General features: G+C 34.9%; 5 protein-coding genes across 6 annotated transcripts; 1 reads left to right on the top strand and 4 right to left on the bottom strand.

The window, feature by feature from the left end:
- Positions 1-764: 764 nt before the first annotated feature.
- On the top strand, positions 765-4,582 carry LOC17886309 (amino acid transporter AVT1B). Its single transcript, XM_023783541.1, has 12 exons — positions 765-1,115; positions 1,210-1,490; positions 1,938-2,152; positions 2,255-2,278; positions 2,855-3,035; positions 3,144-3,363; positions 3,440-3,575; positions 3,698-3,717; positions 3,837-3,982; positions 4,065-4,108; positions 4,220-4,282; positions 4,370-4,582. The coding sequence occupies exons 1-12, from the start codon at positions 925-927 to the stop codon at positions 4,466-4,468; spliced, it is 1,620 nt and encodes a 539-aa protein (XP_023639309.1). The 5' UTR covers positions 765-924; the 3' UTR covers positions 4,469-4,582.
- On the bottom strand, positions 4,572-6,375 carry LOC17886828. The gene is made up of 2 exons (XM_006292131.2): positions 6,214-6,375; positions 4,572-5,203 (listed from the first exon to the last, which is right to left on the bottom strand). Exons 1-2 carry the CDS (start codon positions 6,290-6,292, stop codon positions 4,701-4,703), a joined length of 582 nt encoding a protein of 193 aa, XP_006292193.1. The 5' UTR covers positions 6,293-6,375; the 3' UTR covers positions 4,572-4,700.
- Positions 6,376-7,371: 996 nt separating this feature from the next.
- On the bottom strand, positions 7,372-9,498 carry LOC17886889 (probable aquaporin PIP2-5). The gene is made up of 4 exons (XM_006291560.2): positions 9,081-9,498; positions 8,524-8,819; positions 7,819-7,959; positions 7,372-7,720 (listed from the first exon to the last, which is right to left on the bottom strand). The coding sequence occupies exons 1-4, from the start codon at positions 9,382-9,384 to the stop codon at positions 7,601-7,603; spliced, it is 861 nt and encodes a 286-aa protein (XP_006291622.1). The 5' UTR covers positions 9,385-9,498; the 3' UTR covers positions 7,372-7,600.
- A 3,709-nt stretch (positions 9,499-13,207) lies between these two features.
- LOC17884773 (GATA transcription factor 8) lies at positions 13,208-15,877 on the bottom strand. Its single transcript, XM_006291431.2, has 3 exons — positions 15,575-15,877; positions 14,624-14,910; positions 13,208-14,429 (listed from the first exon to the last, which is right to left on the bottom strand). The coding sequence occupies exons 2-3, from the start codon at positions 14,849-14,851 to the stop codon at positions 13,686-13,688; spliced, it is 972 nt and encodes a 323-aa protein (XP_006291493.1). The 5' UTR covers positions 14,852-14,910; positions 15,575-15,877; the 3' UTR covers positions 13,208-13,685.
- A 6,461-nt stretch (positions 15,878-22,338) lies between these two features.
- LOC17884993 (protein ENHANCED DISEASE RESISTANCE 2) lies at positions 22,339-26,463 on the bottom strand. Of its 2 annotated transcripts, none has more exons than XM_023782845.1 (16): positions 26,250-26,463; positions 26,002-26,167; positions 25,750-25,824; positions 25,598-25,651; positions 25,438-25,503; positions 25,143-25,350; positions 25,023-25,069; positions 24,840-24,940; positions 24,508-24,668; positions 24,360-24,431; positions 23,818-24,263; positions 23,526-23,753; positions 23,276-23,428; positions 22,952-23,191; positions 22,769-22,870; positions 22,339-22,663 (listed from the first exon to the last, which is right to left on the bottom strand). In XM_023782845.1, exons 2-16 carry the CDS (start codon positions 26,152-26,154, stop codon positions 22,574-22,576), a joined length of 2,196 nt encoding a protein of 731 aa, XP_023638613.1. In that variant the 5' UTR covers positions 26,155-26,167; positions 26,250-26,463; the 3' UTR covers positions 22,339-22,573. The 2 variants fall into 2 exon arrangements, with proteins under 2 accessions (XP_023638613.1, XP_006292259.1); XM_006292197.2 differs by having other exon boundaries at positions 26,002-26,158.
- Between the last annotated feature and the right edge of the window lie 1,346 nt (positions 26,464-27,809).

The following is a 27,809-nucleotide window of genomic DNA, read 5'->3' as shown; positions in this document are numbered from 1 at the left end:
GGATCATGAAGATATTTTTATATAGCTGGAAGCGGCGAATAAAAAGAGATTAAATGTGGGCATGTTCTTTTTTTCTGTTTTTGATCAAATACGGACATGTTCTTGAGTTTCTGGTTTCAAAAATATTTCCATCCTAACATAATTACAAACTTCCAAAATTATCACACAAACAGATCCACACACCATGTGGAAGTGGTTCTACCCTCGCCAATAGGTTTATCTTTATTAAACCAACATTAATACCCTAAAATACGAATAGCTGAATCTTATAACAAGTATTGTGTTAAAATGAATATTAGTTCTTTTTTTTTGGTAGAAGAGAGTAAAATGAATATTAGTTTGTGTGCACTTAACATATATGAAGCCTTAATACAATATTAATTTGTGTTTTTGTATTTCTCTTCTTATATGTATACACCATTTTTTCTTACTATAACTATTATCTCTGGTGACAAAGAAATAAAATATAGAATGATAATAATATAAATAGATAACCGTAGTTACCTTATTTTTTATTGGAAGGAAATTTTGAAAAAAAAAATTATTTATTACCACTTTTGCACTTTTTTAATATAGAATGAAATGAGAATTTAAAACTAATATATCATTATTTCTCATATTCAGTGAATTATAAAAGGATAATGCATATCAATTCATATACAGTATTCAGTGAACTATAGTTACAAACTTGACCTAACCATGGTTAAACACTGATATATATGAATGACTCACGTTTTAACGGCTCTTTACTCCCTCTAGTTGTCCTCGACAAAGTTTTTCGTTTTGCCCTTTCACTCCCCTAGACTCCTACTTTGTGAATCCATTTTTTTTTTTTTTTGTTTCTTTCTTGTGTGATTTAATTAAAAGATTCTGTGAAACCTTAGTAGCATCCATAAACCGGATAATTAAGGATTGTGAGAGAGAATGAATCACTCAACTTCTGATCAGAGCCTCTACCTTGAGAGCGATGAAGGAGACGACGAGAGAAAGAACTTGTCCGAAGATGAACAAGACGACGGGACCTTGTCTGATTTTTCTCATGACGCTTACAATCAAAACCATCATGATCACCCTAAAGCCAGCCCATACTCAACGGCATGGCCAAAGAGTTATAGGTACATATTATGATTTATCTTTAAAACTTCTCACTCTCTTTTGATTTGTGAACTTTCACCAATTATTACAATTCTCATGTACAAAATGTTATAGGCAGTCGATTGATATGTATGGAAGTGTACCATCACCCAACTTGGGTTTTCTGGCTAACTCTTCAATGTCGAGATTAGGAAGCTCTTTCTTGTCTACCACTCTGACAAGAAGACATACTCCGGAAACATTACCTTGTGTTACAAAACCTCTGCTAGTAGATGAAGAAGCACCAAAGCATAAACGTAGCTCTCATTTCCTGCTTCCGTCCAAACCATTGTCCATGGTGTCTCATGAAATGGCAATCTCCAAAGATAGCTCGTTTGGACAGGCTGTTCTTAATGGTGAGTTTCATCACGACCAAGACTTTTTTTTGTTACCATTATATTCCCATTTTTTGATTCGCACATAGGAAAAAAAAAGATAACGAAAATAACTTGATCCACTCACTAGTTTTTCATAATACTTATGCTCTCTTTTTTTTTGGGGCAAAATACTTATGCTTTTAAATATTTAGTTCATTCTAAAGTGATAACTTGAAGTTATATACTAATTAAAGAAGAGATCTAACACTTTGGTTAAAACATATGTAACCCCAAATTGTCTTACATGTTGTCCGGCAAAAAGATAAATAGTTTAGTCCATTTTTTCCGAAAGTTATATCCGCTACAGACAATACTATCAAAACTTGTGGATGGTGTACAACAAAAAAAATCTGACTAGTCTGCTCTGTTCTCTGACACTAAACCTTAATTAGTTAAACTTCTCTGGGTTACGACATACATGTGCAGGAGTGAATGTTCTATGTGGGGTTGGAATATTGTCAACACCATATGCTGTGAAGGAAGGAGGATGGTTAGGACTTATCATTCTCTTTGCGTTTGGCATTCTTTGCTTTTATACTGGTCTGCTTTTGCGTTACTGTCTCGATAGCCACCCCGACCTTCAGACTTATCCCGATATTGGCCATGCCGCCTTCGGCTCCTTCGGTCGCATCCTTGTCTCCGTAAGTAAACTTATCATATAAATTATAAATGTTGAGGTTTATTAGATATCAATAATGTCATGCTTTATAATTTTCCTCTTTTTTGTTTGCTTTGGATTGCAGATAATACTCTATCTGGAGCTCTATGTAAGTACAACTTGCAATTCCTCCAATAGTTTGCTTTATATTTGATATAAATACAGACAAAATACAATTTGTTATTAATTTAACTAAAATGAATCTCTAGTCAAAACATTGGACCACATTGTAAAGTAGACAACACCTTTGCTCAGGGTCCATTGTGTTTCATTGATGGAGCATTTGGGTTTTTTTTTTTTTTTCAAAGTTGAAAAATCGTTAACCACAACTGGTAATACGACAAGAAAATTATACAATTGTTTTGTCTTATTAGATGAGTTCTGAATGTTCTTGTGAAATGATAAAGTTAGTTACACAAAGTTTGATGTGTATGTTTTAATGTGCATGCAGGCTATGAGTGTTGAATACATCATTTTGGAAAGTGATATATGTTTTAATGTGCACGCAGGCTATGAGTGTTGAATACATCATTTTGGAAAGTGATATATGTTTTAATGTGCATGCAGGCTATGAGTGTTGAATACATCATTTTGGAAAGTGATATATGTTTTAATGTGCATGCAGGCTATGAGTGTTGAATACATCATTTTGGAAAGTGATATGTATGTTTTAATGTGCATGCAGGCTATGAGTGTTGAATACATCATTTTGGAAAGTGATAATCTTTCATCAATGTTTCCAAATGCCACTCTAAGTATTGGAGGGTTTCAGTTAGATGCACCTCATCTATTTGCTCTGCTTACCACCCTCGCTGTTCTTCCAACCGTTTGGCTTCGAGATCTCAGCGTTCTAAGTTACATTTCCGGTATAAAACATTTAAGACTATAGATTATTATATTTTGGATCTTTTAAGGATTCCTTTTTGAAATACATATATTATAAATGGATTATATATACTTACTTAATCTTGCAGCTGGAGGGGTGATTGCATCAGTGTTGGTGGTTTTGTGCTTGTTTTGGATTGGTGTGGTTGATGATGTTGGAATTCACAGCAAAGGAACCCCTCTGAACCTCGCAACGTTACCTGTTTCTGTTGGACTATATGGTTATTGTTACTCAGGACATGGTGTTTTCCCTAACATTTACACCTCTATGGCCAAACCCTCTCAGTTTCCTGCTGTTCTCTTGACTTGGTAATCTTCACATTACAATTCTATGGAAAGTCTTAACATTGTTGTCTGATGTTTTTAGTTTTGTTTTTTTCCTCAGCTTTGGAATATGTACTCTGATGTATGCGGGTGTTGCTGTTATGGGATATAGCATGTTTGGAGAATCAACAGAATCACAGTTTACTCTTAACATGCCTCAAGATTTGGTTGCATCTAAGATTGCTTTGTGGACTACAGTAAGTTTGTTTTTTCATCGTTCCTCTACTTATTTCATGATATGGAAATGATTTTCACAAAATACACTAGATTTGCTAGCTTGATATGGTCACCTAAGACTTCGTTTTTTACTTCTTTGCAGGTAGTTAATCCATTTACGAAATATCCTTTCTTAAGAAATATTCACTAAATATTCAGAAACTTTTCACTTATTTCTCTAGTTTTGCATTAGCTTATTCTTAAAACTGGAAAATTGTATAGTCTTAACGGAAAGAAAGCACATATGCTTTGACATTATCTCCAGTTGCGATGAGTCTTGAGGAGTTAATACCATCAAACCATGGGAAGTCACGTTTCTACGCAATCACCATTAGAAGTGCATTAGCCTTCTCTACTTTGCTCGTTGGTCTTGCGATTCCCTTCTTCGGTAAAGAAAAAGATTTCACTTCTTTTGCAATTTTATAGTCTTATAGAGATACGTTTTATAGTGATATTTGAGTAACTTGCAGGCCTCGTTATGTCATTGATTGGATCTTTCTTGACAATGCTCATTGTAAGTTACATACAGCTGTTTCATCCTTTTTTCTGGTTATGCAAAGCAATTCGTATTGTACGCAATTTCATAAATGAATTTGAATAAGCCTGACAAAATTTCTGGACACAGACGCTGATACTACCTCCTGCTTGTTTCTTAAGCATTGTAAGGAGTAAAGTAACCCCTACTCAGGTATGGCCAGCTTATTTATGATAGTCAAACTGAAAATCGAATTTCTTCATACTGAAATCAAAGTAACAAGATATGGTTTCTTTGTAGGTGACGATCTGTATCTTAATTATGATAGTAGGAGCAGTATGTTCAGTCATTGGCACATATTCAGCCCTTGCAAAGATCATCGAGAAGTTGAACACATAAAACAGATCAGTCTTGAGATATTATTATTTTGTCTCTCTTGCGATTGTTGTTTTTGTCCTAAATCAATAGAAACTCTCAATTTATATGGAACATTCCAAACACATGATTGTATAACGTCTTTTGCATTTCAATATACCAAACACTGAACTACAAGAAAATGTAAATTTACTGGAACATAATGTGAAGGTCCGTTCCATAATACTTAATTAGCAAAAGCAAAGAAGAGTTCTCTCTATTCGGTGGACATCTTTCCTCCAGCTAAATCTTCAGGTGAAAGGTTAAGAGAATCCATTGATCCTTTCTTGAATTCTTCCCCACGAGAAGCAAGAAAGTCCTCCACGCTTCCTGGTTCCCCGAACCAACCACAACGGTCTGCAATCAAATGTAGATTATCACATCCTCCACATCGTACCACCACAACTCCTTTCTCATATGATTCTCGGCTCGCCATTTTCATAGATCTTGTATCACAGACCTTGCAAGTAAAGACCATCATGAAGTCATGCCTCGGGTTTATTTTCAACTGGGACTTGTACTTCACTATCAGTTCCTCAGAGGCGGTCACAGGGGAAGGAACTTCGGCCGATTCAGTAGCAGAGTTTGAGGAGTTGCAGCCATTGGTTACTGAAGTTTCTTTAGCCTCACGGGTTACACATAATTGTCTCTGAAATAATCTTCCATATACATTATTCCTCCTGAAGAGTGAGTTTGATAGCGACAACTGCTCTGTTGAGACTATTCTCATGAAAAAAAAATAGTAGAGAAAGATCAATAAAAGTAAACAGTAGTTGTAGTTGCAGGTAGCTAAAACAGTTAGTATCATTACAGGCCATTATAAGAATCTCCAAGGATAACGTTTGCAACAAAGATCAGATCTTATACTAGAATTTCATTATGAAAACAAGATACATGCTAACATATGTAAAGTATTGGTGACAAGTCAGCAATGGAGTGGTTTCATAAGAGCTAAAATCAAGAGAAGAACAAGCAGACAAATATCCAAACAATGTTTAGATTACATGTGCAGGTACTGGAAATGGAATAACTTAACCCATGCTAACGCATCTTAGTCAGGGGGAAAAAAAGCTCGAAAAACTTGACGATTGTCTTACTAAAAAGCCAGTGTTTTTGACACACCCAATGTTCCAATGCATATATATGTTCAAGACAAGGGACGTCTATGCGAGTTCATAACTTCAGTTACTTAGGCCTTCTCTAAGTCCAAAATGTAACAGAGCAAAGACGATAATAGATGTTAAACATGTGACTACTAGATTCATCATCACTAATGTTCCAAATCCCTTAAGGCTAACAAAACAACCCAGTACCAAAAACTCCCCCAAAACTATTACCCAACCTCCCAATTTATACAAAATCCCCTTCTAAGTGTAAAATCATAACATAAAACAACCACAAGTGCTACATGATTCTCAACTAAATTCATTAGTAATATCTGGAGGCAATTAGACAATACAACTTCTACAATTTCAAGCTACCACCCGTTTTAGCTCAAGTGCCAGAATTTTCACATAATGTCAATACACTAATTTTAACGAAGAGGACAAAGAATTGAAAGAAAAAAATCCTTTTTTTTTGTAACACCAACAACTATTACTGTTCAATAAAACACACCAGCTAAGTTATGATACGAAGACATATCTGAACCAGAGAAAAATCAAAGTTTGTGATTTTGGGAAAAAAAAATTAGGGAAGAAAACGCAGCTAGAGAAGGAAAAAGATGAGACCTTGAGACAAAGGGATTCGATGTGGTTGGTTACTGAAGAGAGACAAAGCGCGTCTCAAAGCAAGCAACCTTGCCGCCATTGACGACCTGTTTCTTCTTCTTCTTCGGCGACAAGCACAAGCTGAGAGAGAGAGAGAGAGAGAGAGAGTTGGGAACTCGACCCTTCTATTTTCGTGAAATTTTGGATTCGCAACCTACATTTTATTTTAATAATTAGCGACCTTTTTAAATTCTTTTTCTTGGCCATTATTTTAATTTTTGCTTGAGGAAAAAGGAAATGGAGTTTGTGAATTAAATTCTAATATGTATTTAAAAATATCTACTTTTTTTTTTAATATAACAGCCGACTAAAAAATTATAAAGCATATAAAAATTGTAAATCACTCATCAAATGCTTTTTAAAAAAATATATACCAAAAGATTTTGGTACAGGGAAAAAAATATGTCTATAGTAGAGCTTGGGAAGAAAATATACCCAAAAAAAATACCAAATTTAGCTTGAAGCAATTTGCTTTGGCAAACTATACATATTCGCTGGATGAAGAATATGGAAATTTTACGAAATTCGCTTTTTTTTTTAGGATTATGAAAATTGACTGTAATCTATACTTACTCTGCAAGATAAAACAATTCAGTTCCCAATTTATCTCCAAAAACATAGGCTATACCATCTTAATCTCATACAACATGTTTACAAAAGATTACGATTAGTTAAGACTCTTACTTTTTGAACATGAAGTTGGTAGGAAATAGAGAGAGGTAGTTAGCTTGTTCATTGATTGATTTCTGCGAAACCTGCCAATTTTTCTCATCATGTGTGAGTTCACTTTATCAAATATGCGCATGAAACACAAAGTTGTCATTGTTAAGCTCCTCCTTTACGGTGAGGTTGATGGCCACTTTATTTGACCTCTCGATAAGTCTTTTCCATCACCGTCCAATCCACTACCCTGTCGCCATTTGCCAACAACATCTATGAGTGAGATTACCCTTCCAAGTTCCAAACTAAAGGGAACTACCACAACGTAGTTTGATTGAAACAATTGAAGTTTTTTTACTTTACTTGTTGTCTTGAGTTGAGACTTAACAACTCCACTGTTTTTTTGTTTTCACTTTCACGTGAAACATTTGGTACTTAATAAGTTGGTTCATAAGCAACTAGCAAAGTAATAAATAGAGTAGACATAATTTAATGATAGAAGTAGCAATTCAAAGTTGGCCCACATGTGGTATACACTTCAAAATCTCTCCTCACCAAAGCTAGAAATTAGATTACTACACGTCACTTCTTGGCTCCAACCAATCTACATAGATAAAAAAAAGGTCTCTCTTTATTGTCCTCTGTTTTTGCTCTCTTTGATACTTGTGGAAGAGACCATATATCAAAGTTAAACGTGAGGTTGGCTCCTAAAGGATCCGAGGGCCTTAACCGCACCAGCCCTCAGCACAAACTGATGGTAGAAAGCCGCAATGGCTGCACCCGCAAACGGACCCACCCAGAATATCCACTGTACGTAACGATAGAAAAACATTAATATATTAAAGTCTTGTCTAATATACTAACATGGGAAGACGAAGAAGTAATGTATACGATATAGTAACGTACATGATGATCCCAAGCTTTGTCCTTGTTGTAGATAATTGCAGCTCCGAGACTTCTCGCAGGGTTAATGCCAGTGCCCGTGATTGGGATTGTAGCTAAGTGAACGATGAACACTGCAAATCCAATTGGTAATGGAGCCAATACCTTCAATCACCACACCACACCACACCAACAACAAGAAAACTGAAGATGTTATTAATCACGAGACAAATAGTATATAGTCCAAAATATTTATTCGTATACAGTAGTTATGTTTGGAAAAAGTATACGTGCCTAGTTACAACTGGAGTTGGGACCATGTACAAACAAAGGACATACAGAGTATACGATGGTGGAGAGAGGCGTGAAAGACAAAAAGATTAAATGATCCATGTCCTTTGTGTGGTTTTATTATAATACGAAGAATCTAGAAGTTACACTCGCAATATATCCGTGATATCTCCTAGTCTCTATTATTCTTTCGTAACGTAATATGAATTTTAATTCTCCTCTAGGCAGGCTGATGAGATACTTTCTAATAGTTTCCACGAGCTAAATCTTTAATGCTAAGAAATAGATACGCCGTATAGGACACGAGTATTCTACTGTTTCCATTAATGTGGTGAGTTGATAAATTATCTAAACCTTGACTAAATGTCTCTGTTGTGACATAATCATATCACATTCCTTTTAAATGAATAATCATAACGGCAAGATAATGGGACTTACAGGGACGTGAGAGTCACGCGCACTCCTCTTGGGGTCAGTGGCTGAGAAGACTGTGTAGACTAGGACGAATGTACCGATGATCTCGGCTGCAACACCTGTGCCGATGCTGTAACCATCGGAGAGACCGTTCGCACCGCCACCGTAGCGGTTGTAGTAGCCAGACTGGAAGGACTTGACCAAAGCCACACCGCAAATGGCACCGAGGCACTGAGCTACCATGTACATCACTGCTCTCACCAACGACACTTTCCGAGCTAACAACAGCCCAAAAGTCACTGCCGGATTGATATGCCCACCTAGTACGTTGAACCAAAAACATTTATGTGAGCATTAAAACCACACCAAACTAAACTTGAATTTTTATTACAAATGAGTGATCATCACATATAACAAAATAACAAAAAAGAATCCAAACGGAACAAGAAAGTGAAATCAACATGTATGGAAATAAACATATAACTAATAATTCTATATATTATTTTTTTTACAAGAAATCAACATGTAGGAAAAAATATACACCATATGAAAACAAAACAGAAAGAGAGGAAGAGACGAACCAGAGATGCCGGCAGTGCAGTAAACGAGGATGAAGATCATGCCACCAAAGGCCCAGGCGATGCCGAGAAGGCCAACACCTGCACACTGGTCAGGATGGAGATGAGGATCGGTCTGGCTTTTGTAACCGATGACAGTCATAACGGTGACATAGAGGAAGAGGAGAGTGGCTACGAACTCAGCGATGAGAGCTCTGTAGAAAGACCACTTCCCAAGCTCAGTAGCGTCGAATAGAGGCTCAGGGGGTGGATCTTGATAGTCTTTTCCCGAGAAAGATCTCTTGTCCCCAACCACATCCTTCATCATTGTCTTCTTCTCCTTGCTTCGTCACCAAACTTAAGAGTGTGTTTATGTAATATTATGATATTATTCAATACAGGGAGAGATAGAGAGATGGGAGAATTGATGTGGTGAGATGGTGAGTCGGTGAAGGGTATTTATGGGCAGAGATGTGACGATGCTTTGGACTCTGTTTAACATTTTTTTTTAATGATCATTTTACATAGTTTTTTTTTAAGGTTTTGGAATGATGGCAACCGACGGATGTGATTAATTAATTTTACCTGTTAATTATTAGACTGCTTTTATTCATTATTTATAAGTTTTGGTTTCTAGTGGAGAGGGAATGTTTTTGCTAATGGTTATATATATTTTTTAGTATGATAGTGTTTTTAAGGAATAAGATTCATGTAATTTGGTATAAAATAGCGAATTGATATATATACATATTCAAAAGGCCGTTTGTAGAATACGTGTGTAAGATCATTTAAGTTAAACAAGTGTCTGACGGGAATTCTCAGTGTGGTGGTTGCAGTATTCAAGCTATCCATTCATTACAATCATGGGATCAAAGCCGACCTCTTTGACAATGTGGGTTATAAAAATGTTGTAAAGAAGAAAATAAGATAACAAAAGGCAGCTTGAGAATCCAAAATTAATAAGTATGATACATCCCATCATTGCCCATTTTTGAAAAATCGGGTACGGTTTATGAGAGTTCTTGAAAATTTTAGAGTTTCATTCTGTTTTTACCTCGAGAACGCCTTGTTCACTCTTTTATGATATAAGACCTTCCAAATAAGCAATAGATGATTACGTTTACTAATACAAGGATGGACAGAGACCAAAAAAAAATTTGAATTATGTTAATTTATAAGTGTTAACAACAGAATTTCATAATAGATAGATCGTAGCGTCGGCACTCAACAAACTAGATTATGAACCAAGAGATGATATGAGAAGGCCTGAAAATGTTACTTTTATTTTTAACGACTCACTTAAGAGTTTAGAGTTATCAATATAAATGTATATATAAAAGTTATATATAGATGGTTGCACAACAAAAGGAACTAGTACCAAACCCTAAATAATACAGAGTACGTTTTCCATTTAGCTTTTGCCAAAAAAAAGTTGTGTACTCTATAAATAGGTGGACCAAGTATTTGAGAGCCTTCATGCCGACTATTTAGTTGATGATATATGTATACACAAAATAGCTTCTAGAATCTTAATATTTGGGTATTCATTCAGATCAGTACATGCCCTCTTCCACTTTTCAACTTTTACAATCTTGGTGAATAAGACTGTTACATGTAAATGGGAAAACAGTGGATCTTTGTTAAAAAGACTCAAGATGGAAGTAACCTCCCACTACTGATTGAGGAGGTTAAGGTTAATTATTAAAATCATCTACTGTACATATTTGAAGTGATAAACCCAAAAAACGAAACCAGGTGTTGATCTCAGAAAAAATAGTAACTTTTTGCTAAAGAAATAATCAGACTTTAGAAAAATTTGTATACATATGACAAAACTATGAAGAAAATGCATATGTTAAAAACCACCGAGGACGGGCAGTGGGGTGTTTCACCGACCCAGCTTGACTTTGCAGCTTTGCTTTTGTTTCTTGCCAACAGTTTTTTAAAGCTCCCTTTTATTTATTAGGGGATTTAGCTAACATTTTAGGCATTTTCCCCCTATACAGTAGTATTAAGTCTTTTTAACTATTAGCTTTAACTTTCTTAATAGTGAACTTGTGTTTTCTTTTGCCGTCCACTTGTGACTAGGCTCGTGAGCACCACAACTAAGTTTTTAAGTTCTTTTGGTTTGTTAAAACCAATTTGCAACTAATCTATCAGTGTGTTATTCTGAATTATTCCACTTTTACTAGCAAGTATACTTTAAAAAGTTGTTTGATCTGTTCCCGTGAATGCCATGTTGCCCACTATACATATGTTTTTAACATTTACAGATTTTGTAAATCAACTTTCTCCTTCTTCTTTTATCTTCTCACTTGGATTATTCAAATAATTCTTTCGTTTAAGTTTTCAATCTCTCCGTGGTATTTTGTCACTTGTCGCAATTAGCAAATACAGTAAAAGTCGAATCTAATAAAATATTCTAAAATTTTTGATAGACAAAAAAAAAAAAAAAAAAAACTCCATATTTTCAACATATGCAATTTTTTTTTTTTTTTTAATAGATTAGAAACTTCAGTACTGTATGTAAATAGTGATGAGAAAACAAATTAAAGAAAATATTTTTGAAATTTAACCTGACCAATATGGGATGCGAATCGCATTAGGAAAAAGTTAAAACGAAGGCATTCTTGATGGGCTTTATCATTATTAGGCTTTTATATGATTGGGTAAGTGTACCTCTGTTTTTGTATTGGGCTTTAACGAGGACGATGAGAGAGGCGTTTCGTCAAAATTTGATGTTGCAACATAATGTATGTGTAGCTTTTGAGGATAATCACAACCTAAATAAAAGGCTAAAAAGTAGTTAAACCGACTCAATAATAAACGCGCCTTTTCCTTTTTTTCCGATTCGAGGTGAACTAATTGTTTGGTTTTCCTTTTTTTTGTCATAATGTGTTTTCCCTTTAATTATGTTTTCATGAAAGTCGTAACGTAAATGTAATGCTTTCCAAATTTTTTTAATAAAGTCTAGCCGTATTACAGAGAGGTGGACAAAAAACAGTTCATTTCATTTGTCAAAGACGGCATGGCCTAATTGTAAGACCTCGCGTGTTTGTGTGTGCTTCAATCGCTATAAACGAACAGCACTTTATGGGCCTATTAATGGGCCTTATAGTTTCTAATTATGGGTCTTGTCATTAGTTGAAGACGGTGGTGTTTATCGAATGATGAGAAGCAAGAAGAGCGGCGGGCAGGGAATGTTCGGGTTTTTAAACCCCTAGTGTCGGCAAAGTTGATGAATTCGTCTCTCAGTTCTTTTCATATACAATAGGGAAGGTCTCAGGGTTAGGCTTCTGCTAAATTATGTAAACATATGTATCAGTCTACTTTTAACCACTGGAAAAAAATACAAAGATAAGTATACTATAAATATATGTAATGTGTTAGGCCAAGACCCAACTAGCTACGATCATTGAACATAGCCAGTAAATTAAAGACCATAACTGAAAGAAGAAGAAAAAGGGACAAAATTAAAAGACGAAAGATACACGTTTGGTGAAATCATCAAAATGGAAGATATAATGTTTATCCAATCGAGTTAGTTATTTGTGCATCGGCGAATACAAAAAAATAAAAAATAAGTATCCTTATGTCTATAGTCTATAGTCTATAGTCTTTTTATGTTTTATGTTTTGAAAATCTATAGTCTATAGTCTTTTTATGTTTTGAAAATAACAATATGAAGACAAAAATATAATCATTAATATTCACTGTGTTCATCAAATAGTGCTTAGCAAATGTAATATGCTAAAAAAAAATATGATAATGAAAGAAAAAAAAGAGAGTGGAAAATATGAATTGAGTGGAGTTTTGAATGAAGGTAGGTAGCTTAAGATAGGAAACACTCTTAACTTGAATTGGCATCATAGATGGGTGAGTTTTTACATAAAAGCTAGTATTAAGTCTTCTTGTTAGAAAAATATTAGTGGTTGTTACTCTATCTATCTCTCATCACCCATTTAGTTTTATATTATTGCATGTATCATTAAAATAACAGTACACTGATTTAAACGCTCCACTAACTTAGCTTTAAAACTTACAAAAAAGTTATAAGCCGTTTCATTCTATTTTAGATTGAATCAGTGAGTACGCTAAATATATCTTTAGCTTGTCGGCAAAAACAAGTATCAAGTATGTATAGTTTCAAAGGTAGGGAAACCATCTATCAACTACTAATAATTAACAATTTATAACATTGGATTTTAGCAATAAACAAAAACAAAAATAATCCTTTAGCTAAAACAAATCAACTACAAAAGAAAAAAGAATCCTCACAAGAAAAATACAAAGAATTGAAAGAGCAAAAGAAGGAGAGGAAGCTTTATAATGTAAATACTGATCAACACCTAACTTGTTTCTCTAATGTCTTCAAAATCTTGTGCTCTTCCTCAACTTACTTTTCCTCTGTTTCAAGAGTTTTTTTTTTTTTTGTTGGCCCATCCATTCACACTACAAATACAAAATACAAACACAATCAATTCTCATCTAACCCCTTCAATTGATTGCTCTCTTCATTCATCTCTTCTAATGCTAAAGCTTTTTCTCTGCTCACTGACTCTTTCCTACTCCTGGCAAATCTAATCACTTCTTCAAGGCATTGAAATCGAATCTGTCTTTCCTCGGTTTTTAGTCTACACCAATGAAGGCATTGTTCGGGATCAGTTCTTGCAGATCATTCTCCTCGGTTATGTAGCTACCATCACTGCATCTCTTGCTTCTCATCTCAGCCACTTTCTTGTGAGAGTTTGAGTGAAGAGCTGGAGTGAATGTTGGGCTAGCAGCTGGACGGTACTCCGGGAAAAGCCTCCCTGATTTGTAACGCACGCCGCAAGCGTTGCAGAGGGTCTTTGGTCCCATAGGTCCAAGCCTCCACTGTGGGGTCTTGGTAACCTCACAGTGCATACATTTCCTAACCGGATGTTGCTGCTCTGAAGAATACGAATCGACATTGTTTCCATTGACTTCAAGATCGATCCCGGAAGAAGAAGAGGAAGAAGTAACCTTGGCCTTCTTCTTCTTCTTCTTGTTGATCATCTTGTTGTGGTCTGAGAGAAACTGCTTCGGTATCCTAATGATGAGGCGCGAGTCTGCCCCGCACACATTGTCTTTGGCTCTGTCCTTCTCCTGGACCGGTGGACGAGGACGTTTTGTGCGTGGACGGCCGTGCTTTCCAGGGAGGACAAGGGAGGTTGTGTTGGTGGTTTGGGACGACGAGGAGCTGCTTTCGAGAACCGACACTGGACTTGAGCTCCTGAATTGGCTATGAGAAGATGATGAATCTGTGTTTGTCGAAAACGATTCTTCTTTCTTCTCAACCAAGGATTCCTCAACAAAGCTTTGTGGTCTATCCACCTTGACAATATCCTCAAACTGCAAAAAACAGAACAAAAGAGAAGTTAGCATAAAACCAACAAAACATTGTTATACAAATAATGAGCGGGAAAAAAACAAACAAAACTTGAGTTAACTAAAAGCCAACCAAAACGACAGAATTATCATACTCATTTGAACTTGTGGTTTAAATGTGTGAGAATTGGCTAAAAGAGAGAGGGCATAGAACTAACCGGAACATAGAGCTCAGTTGATGAATTTGAGTTGGTGTTGGAAGAGAAGAGAGGGTCGGAAGCGGCGGGCCAGGTGTCGTGCTGAGTGGTCCATATGGTAGGGAACGCGTCGGAGTCGCCTATGCCGAAACCGACATCGATATCTCCACCGGGAAAGTCCATGATATCATCCATGTTGTCAAAGAAGTTGCCACAATCAAGATCCTCAGGGAAGCTTTGTCCAATCATCTTCTTCTTCTTTTCTTTTTTGTTGTTGTTGTTGTTGTAACAATTATTGCAAACCTTAGCTGGAGAAACAAATTGATAAAAAGAAATAATTAGAGATGGGCTTCATATATAGAGAGATGGAGGAAAATGACAAGAGTTTGAACAGGAGAAGTTTCTAATGAGTTATGTCTGAAAAAGTTTTTGAAAATTTGAACCAAATTTTGGAACCACCTTAAAATATCAAATTTTTTTGAAAAATAAAAAACATGCTTTGGCCCACCTTTTCTGATTATTTTTTTTTTTTTTTTTTTTTGGCTTGGTTGGGTTAAGAAGGCTTAATAATAATGAGGACCATTCTAAATGTAATGTAACAAATTCAATCACACACACAAATAGACTTGAAAGGAGGGTCCTAAAAAGTCAAAAGTCACCGCTAATTAAGCAATAATTCTTTGGTGATATATATTACATATCTTTGCTTCTAGAATTGTTTGTGTGAATTGAAATGAAGAAAAGAAAAAGAAACTTCAGTTACAAAAAAAGAAAAGAAAAAACAGAGTGTTGTAGAATCAAGATTGGTTAGGAAAATGCAACCCCCACCGACACTTCTTGAATTATGCAAGAAACCCACAATTTCGAACATCAAGATTCTTAAAGATCCATAACACAATTCAGAGAATTCAAAAACAAAAGGAAAAGCCAAAAAACGAACAATGAGAAGAAGAAGGAGGAGGGAATTCAAACCTCTGTTCTTGGTGCTGTGCAGATCGTATGAAAGAGAGAGAGAGAGAGAAAAGGAATCAAATTTGAGAATATAAGAAGATAGAGAGAGAGAGAGAGAGAGAGAGAGAGAGAGAGAGAGAGGGATTGCTTAGAAAGGAAAAAAAAGGAGTAGGAGTGGGGAGAAGTGAAGAGTGATTGATTGGGAAAAAAAAAGGGGTGTTGAGTAATGGAGGAGAGCAATGGCTTCTCTCTTATTATTATAAAGAGTTAGGTGTGAGAAACACTTCTCTCTCTCTCTTTTGCTAGCTGTATTTTACCATTCCTTACCCTGTCTTCATGTGGAAGTCTCTTTCCTTCTCTCTCTCTCTCTCTCTCTCTCAATTCATAATTTTTTTATACAAAAAAAATATCAAATAATAATAATCTCACCTCCTCCTCCTCCTCCACCCTCATCATGTGGGTTCCATTTCTCATTGAGACTTTACCAAAGATGATTTATTCACATAACCTTGCTTAGCTGTTCTAAAGTTGTTTTTGTTTTCATAATATAAAGCTTTGGTTATGGTTTATGTTAAAAACTTCAAAAAAAAGTCATTAAAGAAAAAAACTATGGTTTAAAACTTTAAATTAAAGTTTTACATACATACACCACCTTCACCTTTCCATCTATATCTTTTTTTTTTTAATGTTTATCAACAAAGATCATTTATGTATTGTAACGCAAGCCTACAAAAATTTTAGGTTCAATTTTCTTTGACTAAAAAGAAAGAGTTGACGTAATTACAAGTAAATACGGATTTTTTTTCTTAAGTTAAAAAAAGTTAAAAGAAAATTCAAGAAGTGTTTTTTAACTAACGCGTATAGTTCAGTCATGGTTTTGCTCCTACCGTATATGCGCACAAGAAAAGTCAATGAGATAATGGGAAGGTGAAATGGCACGAAAGAAATATATATACACACACACATAATACGACGTTTACGCGTACATGTAATTCCAATTTTATTATTTTTCATATCTAACTTAAATTAAAATAATGATTTATGTATTTAGTTTTCTTCCCATTGTTTTAGGCTTAGGCATTTTGCCTTTTAAACAGACTACTACGTGTTGCAAAGTAAAAAGTATGTATAGACTTTTTCCTAATACATGTTAGTATGTTCATGTTGTTACCATTTTATTTTCTTTGTCAAATTACATTTAAAAGTCTATAATCTATATTACTACTCATAGGCTTAACGAAACACATGACTCCACTCTGTATCTTTCTTTGTTTTACTTACAATATAAACTAAAGCCTCTACGTTTTAAATTAATAGAATAGTATTACTAGACTTCGAGTTCCTCCCATTAGCATCTACTCTATTCTACATTATTACTTCATTTTGCTGACAAATTAAAATCTATCTAATTATATTGACTTAGTAACTAATTGAGCATATCACTGAAGCTTTAGCAAATTAGTATTTTATAACTTTGTTTTCATTAGTTAGCTAAAAGGTCAGGCAGTATATATAGATGAACTAAAAAGTAAACCCTATTCTGAAAGGGTTGATCATTATTTTTCTTGTTAAGCTATCTTGAAAAATTTAATATAGTGATTATAAAATGTTATCTAATCATTATTTGTATGGTAGATATCATCATAAGAATTTTTTTCTAAGTCTCTTAGTCTTACTGAACAATGATGATACACCAAATTATGAAAATAAAATTAATTAGTTAACAAAAAATAAAACCCCTAATATAATAGCTTCTGGAGAACACTGTACGAAGCCACCAAAAAAAAATCGAAGACACAATGAATTCAAATCCAAAGAACGTAACTCCACATTCTTATACATATCCAACGAGTTCTTTTTCTCCGAGATTATCTTCTTCTATATCACCATTTTCTTAAGCTAACTTCAACCATACTCTTAGCTTCCTTACTTCAAGCACACTCTTTCCTAAAGAAATCAAAATTTTTTTTAAAAAAAAACACATGATCTACCTATTTAATTTAATGCTGATTTTCTAAGTCTCTACTTTTTCACTTTCTTTATAAAAAAAAATAAAAAAAAAATCTTTCTTTTTTAGTATAGATTTGCAGTAACTAACTTGGACATCACTCCATACACGATCACTTTCTTCTGAAAGACTTCTCTCCATTACTCTCCAAATGACAAAAAGCTATATGTAGGTGTTATTTGATTTTTTATAACTATAAACATGTATACAAAGGACATATATGTACTATATCGCATCTCGTCAATGGTTATATATATGTTGAGATCACTTCATGCATTATATCAAACTAATGTATTAAGCTTTTCTGTTTTATATTCAGTGTCATGCTTATTATGATACCAAAAATTTTGAATTTCGCCTACGGTTGGGGCCAAAAATGTTTGTATAACTTCCGGCATAAAAAGAAAAAGGTTCTCTCTCTTATATGAGTGTCGTCGATCATTAAACTTAAAAATTGATTAAGACATCTCAACAAATATTGATTAAAACGAGTAGATTTATATATATAGGAAACCGTAGTCTCATTTAACCAAATTGTAAGTAATTTAAACGCCCTATATATCATGAGTTTGGTAAGACTTCTGAATTAAACCGGAATATCATTCATGATATAAAAATAGAAAAATGATAAATCCAAAACTTATTGATGAATAAACTAAGGGCCGGGGATATAAATCCCTTAAAACTTTATATTAGCATAAGTTTACGCTTTGTATTAGAAAAAGGCTAAACTCCTCATCAAAAGATTACTTTCTATGATGATCTCTCAACAAGGACATGACTAAATAAAGTTACAACTTAAATGTGTCCAATATATATCACACATACACAAAATTAAATATGCCACCTCTGGATATGAATCTAATACATATCACAAGAAGAGTAATACAAGTCCGTGACACATAATTTATAGTTAGCTCTCTCTCTACGAGTAATAATGATGATATACAGAAATGTTGGCGTGAGTAGGGGGTAGTAAATTTAATCAGTATAATTATGTACGGTTGACCGTATTTTGGGTGATAACGTATAATATACGATTTGTGCGGACCGTATGAGTATGTAGTCGGTGGGAGGAGTAAGCAAGCGCATGTGCAGAGAGTAGAGAACAGGTGAGAAGAAGAGGGCGAAGGTGGTGACTTGCGAGCAAGTAAGTAGCCATGTTTTCCTAAGGACCCACCCCTCTCGCTCTTTGTCTAAAATACGTGAGAAGATACGATTTGGGATTGGCTCCACGCTCATCATTTTTATATATATATATATATAAAGGAAACTAAGATTAAACAAAAGGAGATGATTATTGTTAGAATGGTGCGACCAATTTGATGATAAAAAAGAAAAATTAAGTATATCATTCAAGCAATCACGTGGTTTTGCCTAGGGATCGGTTCTCTTGTGTTTCTCTGACAAGTGAATATTTCTAAGTGGAACGAATTGGCATCTAACACCTGTCCAACAATCTCCACGTTAGATCATGTGACGCCGTGGGTCCTGCTAGTGTGCGACGACGACGACGAGCTCTACTAGCTCCTCCGATCCTTTGGGGATGTAATAAGGGAAGAGACTCAAACTCAAACTCACTTGGGTTGTTGTACGAATGTAACATCTCTCTCTCTATTCAAAGTCCAACCAAGTCCTAGGATCAAACGGATCTATATTCAATTTATGAATTATTATCACTACTACTTACTACTACTACTATCTCTATAATCATATCCACATGCACTGCTTTTTTGTTTTTGGAATGCACAACTTTTTTTTATTATCCGATCGATCTTATGTATTTTTTTTTGTTTATATTCATTTATTTTGATGTGATTTGGACTATTCATGCACCTCTCTGCAATTTTTATCCTTCTTTTTTTTTTTTGTATAAAGGCAGTTTGTCAGCAATTCTTCACATGGTATTTCAACTAAAGACACCAAAATGTATTTACTATTTTTCTTTTATTTAGACCAAAATCATTTTTTCTTTCAAAACTAGTTGTTTAGTTTAGTATATAGTCCCTTCAACTTGGGTTTACTTAACTTAAGATCAGATAAGACTGATCTGCTAATTAGTACTTTTAGCCGAAATTAAGTTTCGTTTCTGAAATATCAAACACCATCAAAAAGTTAAAACTGGATTAGGCATGGATCACCGTTACGAATTTTTTTTGTGAATTTTATATAATATGGGGATCTTAATTAAGTCTAATTTTTATAGTTATACAATAACATCCTTAATATGAACCACTAGACGATTAATTTAGTTTAGTTATGATATCTTAAATTGTTAAGATGTCTAATAGATATATGTAAAAGATCTTTCGACATCACCACAATACTTTTCAAAAAAAACACTTGAAGTTCTCAAATGCATAGATATTTTTGAGATTGTATCGTAGAAACTTACTATTCAAAGTCGGTTCTAACTCCTACAAATACTTGGACTACAGGCCAAAAAAAGAAGAAGGTGATATTATTGATTTATGAAAGAAGAAGAAAACAAAGATGGAGCATCGAACTCTCCACTTGTTACTTCCCATACAGATTGACATCAAACCATCTGAGCTCAATATATATAATCTGGTAGTATTAGCGCAGTAAATCACTCGCTGATAATATATTTTGTCAGGAGAAGACAATTCACTCGATTGATTTGAGTAAATGTTTTTACTTATGAAACAAACTAAAGACTAACGATTGGTATTCATATGTAACATTCATGACGGTGATGGAATTTTCCTCACCATTTTTCTGATACAACTATTAGACGTGATGTTACATTGTAATTAGTTACAATATTTGGCCACATAAATCACAAAATAGTGATAGATGGATGACCTGTCATCAAAATTTTCATAAATATGCCGTCATTTTCGTCGTGATTCTTACTTTTTGAGTTGGTCGACGACTGAAGATGGCTATTCACGTTGCATTATTCTTTGATCTTTCATCTAATGTAAGAAAAACAAATTATTAGCGAGGTTTTGTAATTTCCATATATTCTTTTGATTCATATTTTGGGTATATTCCTATGTTTTTGAGCATACTGTATATATGTTTTCTATAAAAAAAAATTATGTTTCCATAATTTGAAGGTGTTGAGAGCACGTTTGAGAATGACAGCAAAAATATGAGAAGAGCGTATGAGAAGAAAATAAAAATCGTTGACACCACCGCTCAATAGTGTTGAGTCGAGTATTGGATTTCTTAAAACGGTACTTTGTATGATAGATCACGTGCAAAACTGAGAGAATCATGTAAACATGGGAATAAAAACAAAAAAAAAAAAAAGATCACAAACTCTTTTCAGCAATGTGGACTCTCTTGGTTGCCAATTTGATGAATTTATAGGTGACAGAGAAGCCAAGCAAATTAAACAGCAAAGCAAAAGTAACACAGCAAGTTTTACTTTTACTCACCATTTTGTTTAATTGCAAAATATACCGCATGGCCGCCTAATATAACTTTTATTCAACTAAAGTAATTTTTAATACATTTAAAAGCATGCAAAATTGCTATAACTGTTATTATTATTTTTTTTTTTAAGAAACGAAAAGTTGCTATAAAAACACAATTTAATTTTGTGATTTTTTTTTTTTTTGGACACTTGCATGTACAATTATATATCAACCGTCTAGCTAGCACTAGTCTACGAGGTTTTGTCTTGGTGTTTTTCAACACGTAGTTATCATGTTCACATCTTATTTATATGCTTTTCTCTAAGCCTTGGTTTGATTCATCTGGAACATGAATGCTTTGTTTTTGGGATTACCGGTGATAACGGACGATCTTTGATTCTTTTTTTTCCTGCGGGGTACGTAAATATGTGCCGTGTGCCGGTGAGTGTGATTTTAACGTTATAGGAGGAGTTGTGGTTGACCAAATGAGTAATCTGAAATTCATCATAGCATGTTTATAGATTAATATCCGGAGACTAACTTCTTGCTACTTTTGGACGCAAAATTTTTATGATGCATGCAAGAGGTGAAAATCATCTGTCGCTGGTTTGAGTGAATGTATATATGCTTACATTAAAACTGGCTGTTGTGGGATGATGATAGATCATTCATCTGTAACATATGAAAAATGTTCATTAGATACAATGAAAATAATGATTGAACAACATCCATTTTTTTTTAAAGTACATGTTGTAGTATTGAACTAAAAAAACGTAGGAATTTGTAAAGAAGATTGGTAAGAAAATGGTATAAGTCGACTGTAAAAGCTCAGAGGATATATGTTAAAAATTTGTCCTAAATTCAATTACAAGATGATTAGTCAAAAGATCCTGATTTAAAGGAAATTAAATAGAAAAACAAATAGTAATTTATACAAGAAAAGAAAAAGCAAAAAAGAAAAACAAAACAGAGGAATAGAGGAGTTAGAGAGGATGTGTCGGTGCCGACAGTTGAACCGGAGAAACCTGTAACCCACTGAAAGAGACCTCCTTTGCTTTCGGAGGCACGCAACGCTATTCAACCCCACCGCTTCTTATTCATTAATCACACTCTCTCTATAAATTATACTACTATTATGTGTAGTCCCTCCCACACTTCCAATATCAATTTTAAAACCCACTTAAATATATATATATATATTTTATGTGTTCCTCATCAAATTGAGAAAATAAAGAATCGTACACTTACGTCTAAGCTACGTGGTTGCTGTATTTGTATACAACCTAGTACTATATAGGGTTTAAGGATCAATCAGAGGCAGAGCTATTGATTGTTTCGCAAGTAACTTTTTTTGTTTCTGCAAATTATTGAAAGTGAAGGCGCTCCTGTGGAGCTTCAATTCTCATCAACAAGTTTATTTATTCAACGTTTGGATCATACATCATAGAGAATCAAACTACTGATCCTTTCTCTAGACCTTAGTTTGAATTTAACAACGAGTTGACGTGAGAACGAACGCGTAAAGGAAACACAGCCGCAACACAGCTTTTACGTACAAAAGAAACAAAAAAACTCGAAAACATCCTCTGCTCCTGCAAATATTGCTTTTTTCTTAAACCTGTCGTCTCATCTTTCTTTTACAGATTTTGAGACATCAAGATAATTGAGTCGACATGTTCCTAGTAACAGTTCTGGTAATTCCTCTGCTGTATTTGCCTGCATCATTCGTGTTTAAGAATATTGGAATATGATCATTGTGTCATTGTGTGCTCCATGAAACAGATTAAAAAATCTTAGAAAACATTGTTCTGTTTTGCTTACCTGTATCAAAAATGCCATTTCTATAACCAAGTTGTTGAGATACCCAAGAACAAGATTGGTTACACCTCTTGCAACAGTTGAAGACCCAACATCGATGTCGAGCTGATCAGAACAAAACAAAGCTCAAAAACATTATGCTTATGTCAGGCAGATAGAATTTGTTATTTTGATTTATGGTCATACCTCCAAGTAGTTCTTGCCACGGGTGTAACGAACTTCAAGTGCCTGACCAACCAAGCAAGCCTTCTTACCAACACTTTGTTTGACAATCCATGAACCTTTGGAGATATGAGGGACGAGTTTAAAGCGCGAGTTGCGATAAGCATCGTCCCCATTCACAAAACTCTGTAACAAAGGATGCTCTTCCAGAGGAGTTTTCAGCATGTAGTACAACGCTAGACTGTACATTGCCGAACCGGGGACCTGATTTACACATTATTTGTTATTTCAAGTCTATTTACTTTTAAAAAAATCAATGATTCTTTAGAATAGAAGCTCTTAATTCACCTGTATGTTTACAACGAAGAAAAACTCTGGACCGCCTTTTGCTGCAAATTCCTGAACTAGACCACCTACTCGTCCACCAAGATCATCTTCCCGCTTATCTGAACTTATCCAGTCTGCTCCAATCATTTGCATCAATGTGCCTTTGGCCTTTACCTATAGTTTGATAAGTACCAACATTATCATCATATGTATTGGTTAAGCGTTTAAGATTCAACAAGACGCAGAAACACATTTTATGTAGTTGGATTACCTTCTGGTGATCTTCTAGATAATTGTTTCCGCGAATCAGGAATGTGGATGGATCCGCGGTAGACCAACTACAAGGCAGAGTGAGATTTGGGTCTTTTTGAAGAGTGGCTCCATAGAAGAATGTGTTATTTTCTTCCAAACCCATCTCTTGCAAGTCCATATAGCCTTTCTTGTTAATGGCTAGATCTTGAAGTTTCTTGACAATACCAGCTGGTTTTGGTATCTTGAGCTACAACACACACATCTTTCAAATTAGTTTGAACTACAAGCAAAGTGGTTAAGCAGAAAATTACCTGATGTCCTTGAGAAAAAGGAGAGTTATCAATAAAGCTATCGAACTCTGTGGACTCGTTGGGCTCAGGAACGTCGAAAAACTCATCAGAAGCATCATTTAAGTCCATCAAACTATTGCGTGCTGAAGAAGGTTTATCCATTTCCTCAGCCTTCACAGTCTCTTGATTAACCTCTTTGGCCTCTGTTTTAAGGGGTTTGGTGTTGACCTTGGACAAGCAGGGTTTGGTTACCGCGAACTCCCCTGACACGAACTCAGTGAAGCCATGTCCTTGTTTCGCTTTAAACATTTCGCGTAAAGCGGCAACCCTCTCAACCACACGGATGGTAATGGATCTTGCAGAAGATGGCCTCATGTATAAGTTCCAGCTTCTCCAGTCAATGGCTACCATATGCTTCACTAGTGAATGTTTCCCTTTGTTCACCGGAGTCACCACGTAACCACCACCTACATTTTGATGTCCCTTAGATTCTATATTTTTAGATCCCTTTTAAAGGCATTCTAATGAAAAACTAAACTAGGATTTGAAGTAAGAAACTTTACTTTTGACACAAGCGCGAACGTATCCCCTCTTTGGTGGGCACTTCTTGTGATAAACAGAGTGACAAAGTATCACTGTGATATTCAAAGTAAAGAAGGTTATAAACCTGAAAACTCAACAAATCAAGAAAACTCAAGAACACTATCATACCATAAGTTCCATCTTCTTCTCTTCTCCAGTAGCGTCGCAACAATAAGTCTCTTCGATTCATGCCCCATGGCAACCAATCACTATACAACTGCATATTAATTATATCAGTGTGTCCATCAAGATGCTCCACCACACTGCCTTTGTAGAAACAGAAGTCCCATCTGCATGAAATCCAGAAAATTTTCTATCTCTTAATATATATCTATAATAACTATGTAAATCCAAACGAAAACCATATGAATTTATCCAGTTAAAGAGTTTATAGTGGCCAACGTGGAAACGAAACCAAGTGAGAATCTTATAGGAAAGTTCTCAAAAGTAATAGAGCATACTCTGAGCGTAAGGGACCGAGCGACATTAACGTATTGAAAATATCCTCTGATGTTCCTTCAATGACCCCAACCGCCATTATTGCTGCGTGATCATCCCAGTGCTGCAAGAGGTTTCAGCAAAAGGAAATATAAGTTAAGAAACCAACTACGTGATTCACAATTATGAGGAAATATAAATATTACCCTTCCGCGGGAATCCCAGTCTTTAGCTTCTTTAAAAAGGCGTAAACCTGAAATTCAAAAGCTCGATAAGGCCAGAGTTTTTCTTGAAAGGCAAGAAATTAAAATTGTCTTCTCACTCACCATTTTGGCATCCAAAGATTTTCCATGGGGAAGGTGCAATGACATCAGGTGCTACTGTTTCAACATTTAAGGATGATGATGAGTAATTTGTGGCTGAGTAATTTGTCCAGTCCACAGAGTTTTTGCGGCGTGACCTCTTTGATACATCAAGCTTCACAAGTCCCTTCTCAGCATGCGATACAAATTCGCAATCCGGAAACGGAAAGCCCTAGAAACATAACATTCAATATGTATAAGAGTTTTTCAAATCTTATAAATTACAATGTATTAAAAATGTATAAAGTTTTATTGAAACCTTTTGTGAAGCATCTTGTAATGATCGGATCCATTTGGCTGCTTCCTCAGGACTACTTGCTCCCAACTGTTCAGAGTCACAAAAAAAAAAAAAAACCAACTGATTAGTAAGACAAACAGAAGCCAGAGATGGTGTAAGAGACAAAACTTGCCAAACAAACCTTTAGTTCATCCAAATGGTTCGAAGTGTTGTAAAGCGTGAATATGAAAAGGATCTGAAACAGAACACACATGCATGGAAAATAAAATACTAATAATCTTCGGCAAACTATAGAAATTTGTAACTCATATTAGTATCTAGAAATTGGTATACCTTCCTATGGAAACTCTCTCTTCCATTGTCTGTGACGCGAATACAGCAATCCAAAGTTGCTCTTCTGTCAGGTTCCTACACAGAAACAAAACTATAAGAACATAAAGTTTGTGGTTCTCCCTTTCATCGAATGGAATGGCTCATTTGCTTACTCATTCACGTTACATCTGTACGCAATCCATTAGACATGAACAATAATACAATATGTATACACAGTACTACGAAAGGAATGAAAAGATGTGAAAAACAAACCTCATTGTGATCGGATGGTACAGATTTGAAGCTTGTAAGGGTGTTGTCGACAAGAACGAAGTATCGTTTACGGGAAAATTGAAGGCCAAACCGGTTCTGTCGGATGGTGTAAAGCCAACCTTCCATTCTTCCGTCACTTTGAGGCACTCCCATTTCTCTACAAATTCTTGTTTTACTTTAGTTTTTTTTTTTTTTTTTTTTTATCAAACGATTCAATATTCAATATTCATAAGGAAATGGTTTTATACCACTGGAAATGCTTCTTCCCCGTAAATGAGTAATATATTCGAGATTACAAAAAACGTATTTGTCTCTAAATGCGTAACTTGAAGCGATTCTCTGATTCCGCCGAAGCGAAACAGAGAATCAAAAGTATGGAAGATCAGTTGCAAAGAAAAAAGGTTTGTTGTTTATTGTGTTTGTTACTATATTTTTGTTTTTCTCTCTCGATCAAGAGAGAAAAAAACAAACAAATCTTTGGTTCTCTTCTTTTTTTTTTATGGGCGTTACTTTTTGTTTTGGTTATAAAAATTTAACATGGTTGGTTAAAAATTGCTTGCTATTTAATGGTTGGCGCTTCTGCCTTGGACTTTAAAATTCTATAATTAGTTTTTTTTTTTTTTTCAAAAGCTAAAGTCTCTAAATTGTACGGTGAAAGACTGACCAATTAGTAGAATAGTTATCGGTTAATCAGATTCTCTATTGGATTTGAAGCAACAAGAACAACCACATTACGCTATTGAGTCTTTCGAAACTAGACGAGGACAGAGAAAGGAACAGATTCAGTTCGTAACAAAACAATAACGGGCCTAAACCCATCAATATGTTTCACACGGCCCAAATATATTTTTTTGGTCGTACGGCCCAACATATTGTTTTGACTTTTCTGTTTGGTGCAGAAAAAAAGTGAAAAGAACAACGGAAAATACTGTAATATAAATTTTTGATATATTGATCATATGTACTATAGAAAGAAACTCATATAATACCCGAAAAACAAGAACATAACAAAGTTAATCATTGTACCTTGTGTTGTGACATCTCCGAAGAACCAATGCATCTTCTTCTTTCTCCTTTGACATTAGTATTCCTAATCTTAAAAAGTTGATTCAAGTTTTTTTAAAATTCACAATTTTCAAACCTAAACTTTTTTTTTTTGAGTAAAAGCAACAATGTAGATTAGTTGTAATAGTATTCAGCCTTCTTTACTAAAATATATCAAAGAAACATATATATATATAAATTGAAGGGGAAAAAAATAAAGACAGCTTAAAGAAGAAGTACCAACAACTCCTCCACACAAAAACAAAAGAAAAACAGAGGTACCTGCAAAATAACCCAACTTGGGGCCCCTGCCATTACTTAATACTTACTATTTCCCTTTTCTTTCTTTTTCTCTTCTTCCTGTTGTTTGTTGTTTGCCTCTTAATTCTTGCATCACTCTCTTCTCTCTCTCTCTCTCTCTCTCTCTCTCTCTCTCTCTCTCTCTCTCTCTCTCTAAACAACGCGTGCGAGATGTGGAACGAAGGATCGTGTGATTGTGAGACGGGGGCAAAAAGCTTCTTTTTGAGTTAGGGAAGCGCGGGTTAAATAGTACAAAAGAATTTCTGCGAATATCTTTCAGGCTATCTCGGCTATCTCATTCTCCCACCCCCCCTCTTCCACAAAATCGAACGAACTGATTAGGGGGGTTTGTGTACAATGTCATGCTTTCTCACAACGCATCTTATCTGCAATAAGGATAAACGTTCGCACGGACAGATGTTGTTTGACTTAACAAGCCCTTTCTGTCTGTCTTGATGTATATT

The sequence above is a fragment of the Capsella rubella genome, unplaced genomic scaffold (genome assembly GCF_000375325.1).
Source record: "Capsella rubella cultivar Monte Gargano unplaced genomic scaffold, Caprub1_0 scaffold_5, whole genome shotgun sequence".
Taxonomy (NCBI): Eukaryota; Viridiplantae; Streptophyta; class Magnoliopsida; order Brassicales; family Brassicaceae; genus Capsella; species Capsella rubella.
This window is presented reverse-complemented; position numbering and strand designations above follow the sequence as displayed.

Coding starts and splice junctions, on each gene's coding strand:
- LOC17886309 (XM_023783541.1), top strand. CDS start 925: ATGAATCACTCAACTTCTGATCAGAGCCTCTACCTTGAGAGCGATGAA. Junction 2,279..2,854: donor TACTCTATCTGGAGCTCTAT/GTAAGTACAACT, acceptor ATGTGCATGCAG/GCTATGAGTGTTGAATACAT. Junction 3,576..3,697: donor AGATTGCTTTGTGGACTACA/GTAAGTTTGTTT, acceptor ACTTCTTTGCAG/GTAGTTAATCCATTTACGAA.
- LOC17886828 (XM_006292131.2), bottom strand. CDS start 6,292: ATGGCGGCAAGGTTGCTTGCTTTGAGACGCGCTTTGTCTCTCTTCAGT. Junction 5,204..6,213: donor TCGAATCCCTTTGTCTCAAG/GTCTCATCTTTT, acceptor TCATGAGAATAG/TCTCAACAGAGCAGTTGTCG.
- LOC17886889 (XM_006291560.2), bottom strand. CDS start 9,384: ATGATGAAGGATGTGGTTGGGGACAAGAGATCTTTCTCGGGAAAAGAC. Junction 8,820..9,080: donor CTGCACTGCCGGCATCTCTG/GTTCGTCTCTTC, acceptor TCAACGTACTAG/GTGGGCATATCAATCCGGCA. Junction 7,960..8,523: donor CGCGTGACTCTCACGTCCCT/GTAAGTCCCATT, acceptor TGGTGATTGAAG/GTATTGGCTCCATTACCAAT.
- LOC17884773 (XM_006291431.2), bottom strand. CDS start 14,851: ATGATTGGACAAAGCTTCCCTGAGGATCTTGATTGTGGCAACTTCTTT. Junction 14,430..14,623: donor CAACTGAGCTCTATGTTCCG/GTTAGTTCTATG, acceptor TGTTTTTTGCAG/TTTGAGGATATTGTCAAGGT.
- LOC17884993 (XM_023782845.1), bottom strand. CDS start 26,154: ATGGGAGTGCCTCAAAGTGACGGAAGAATGGAAGGTTGGCTTTACACC. Junction 25,825..26,001: donor TACCATCCGATCACAATGAG/GTTTGTTTTTCA, acceptor GTTTCTGTGTAG/GAACCTGACAGAAGAGCAAC. Junction 24,432..24,507: donor AGAAGAAGATGGAACTTATG/GTATGATAGTGT, acceptor TGAATATCACAG/TGATACTTTGTCACTCTGTT.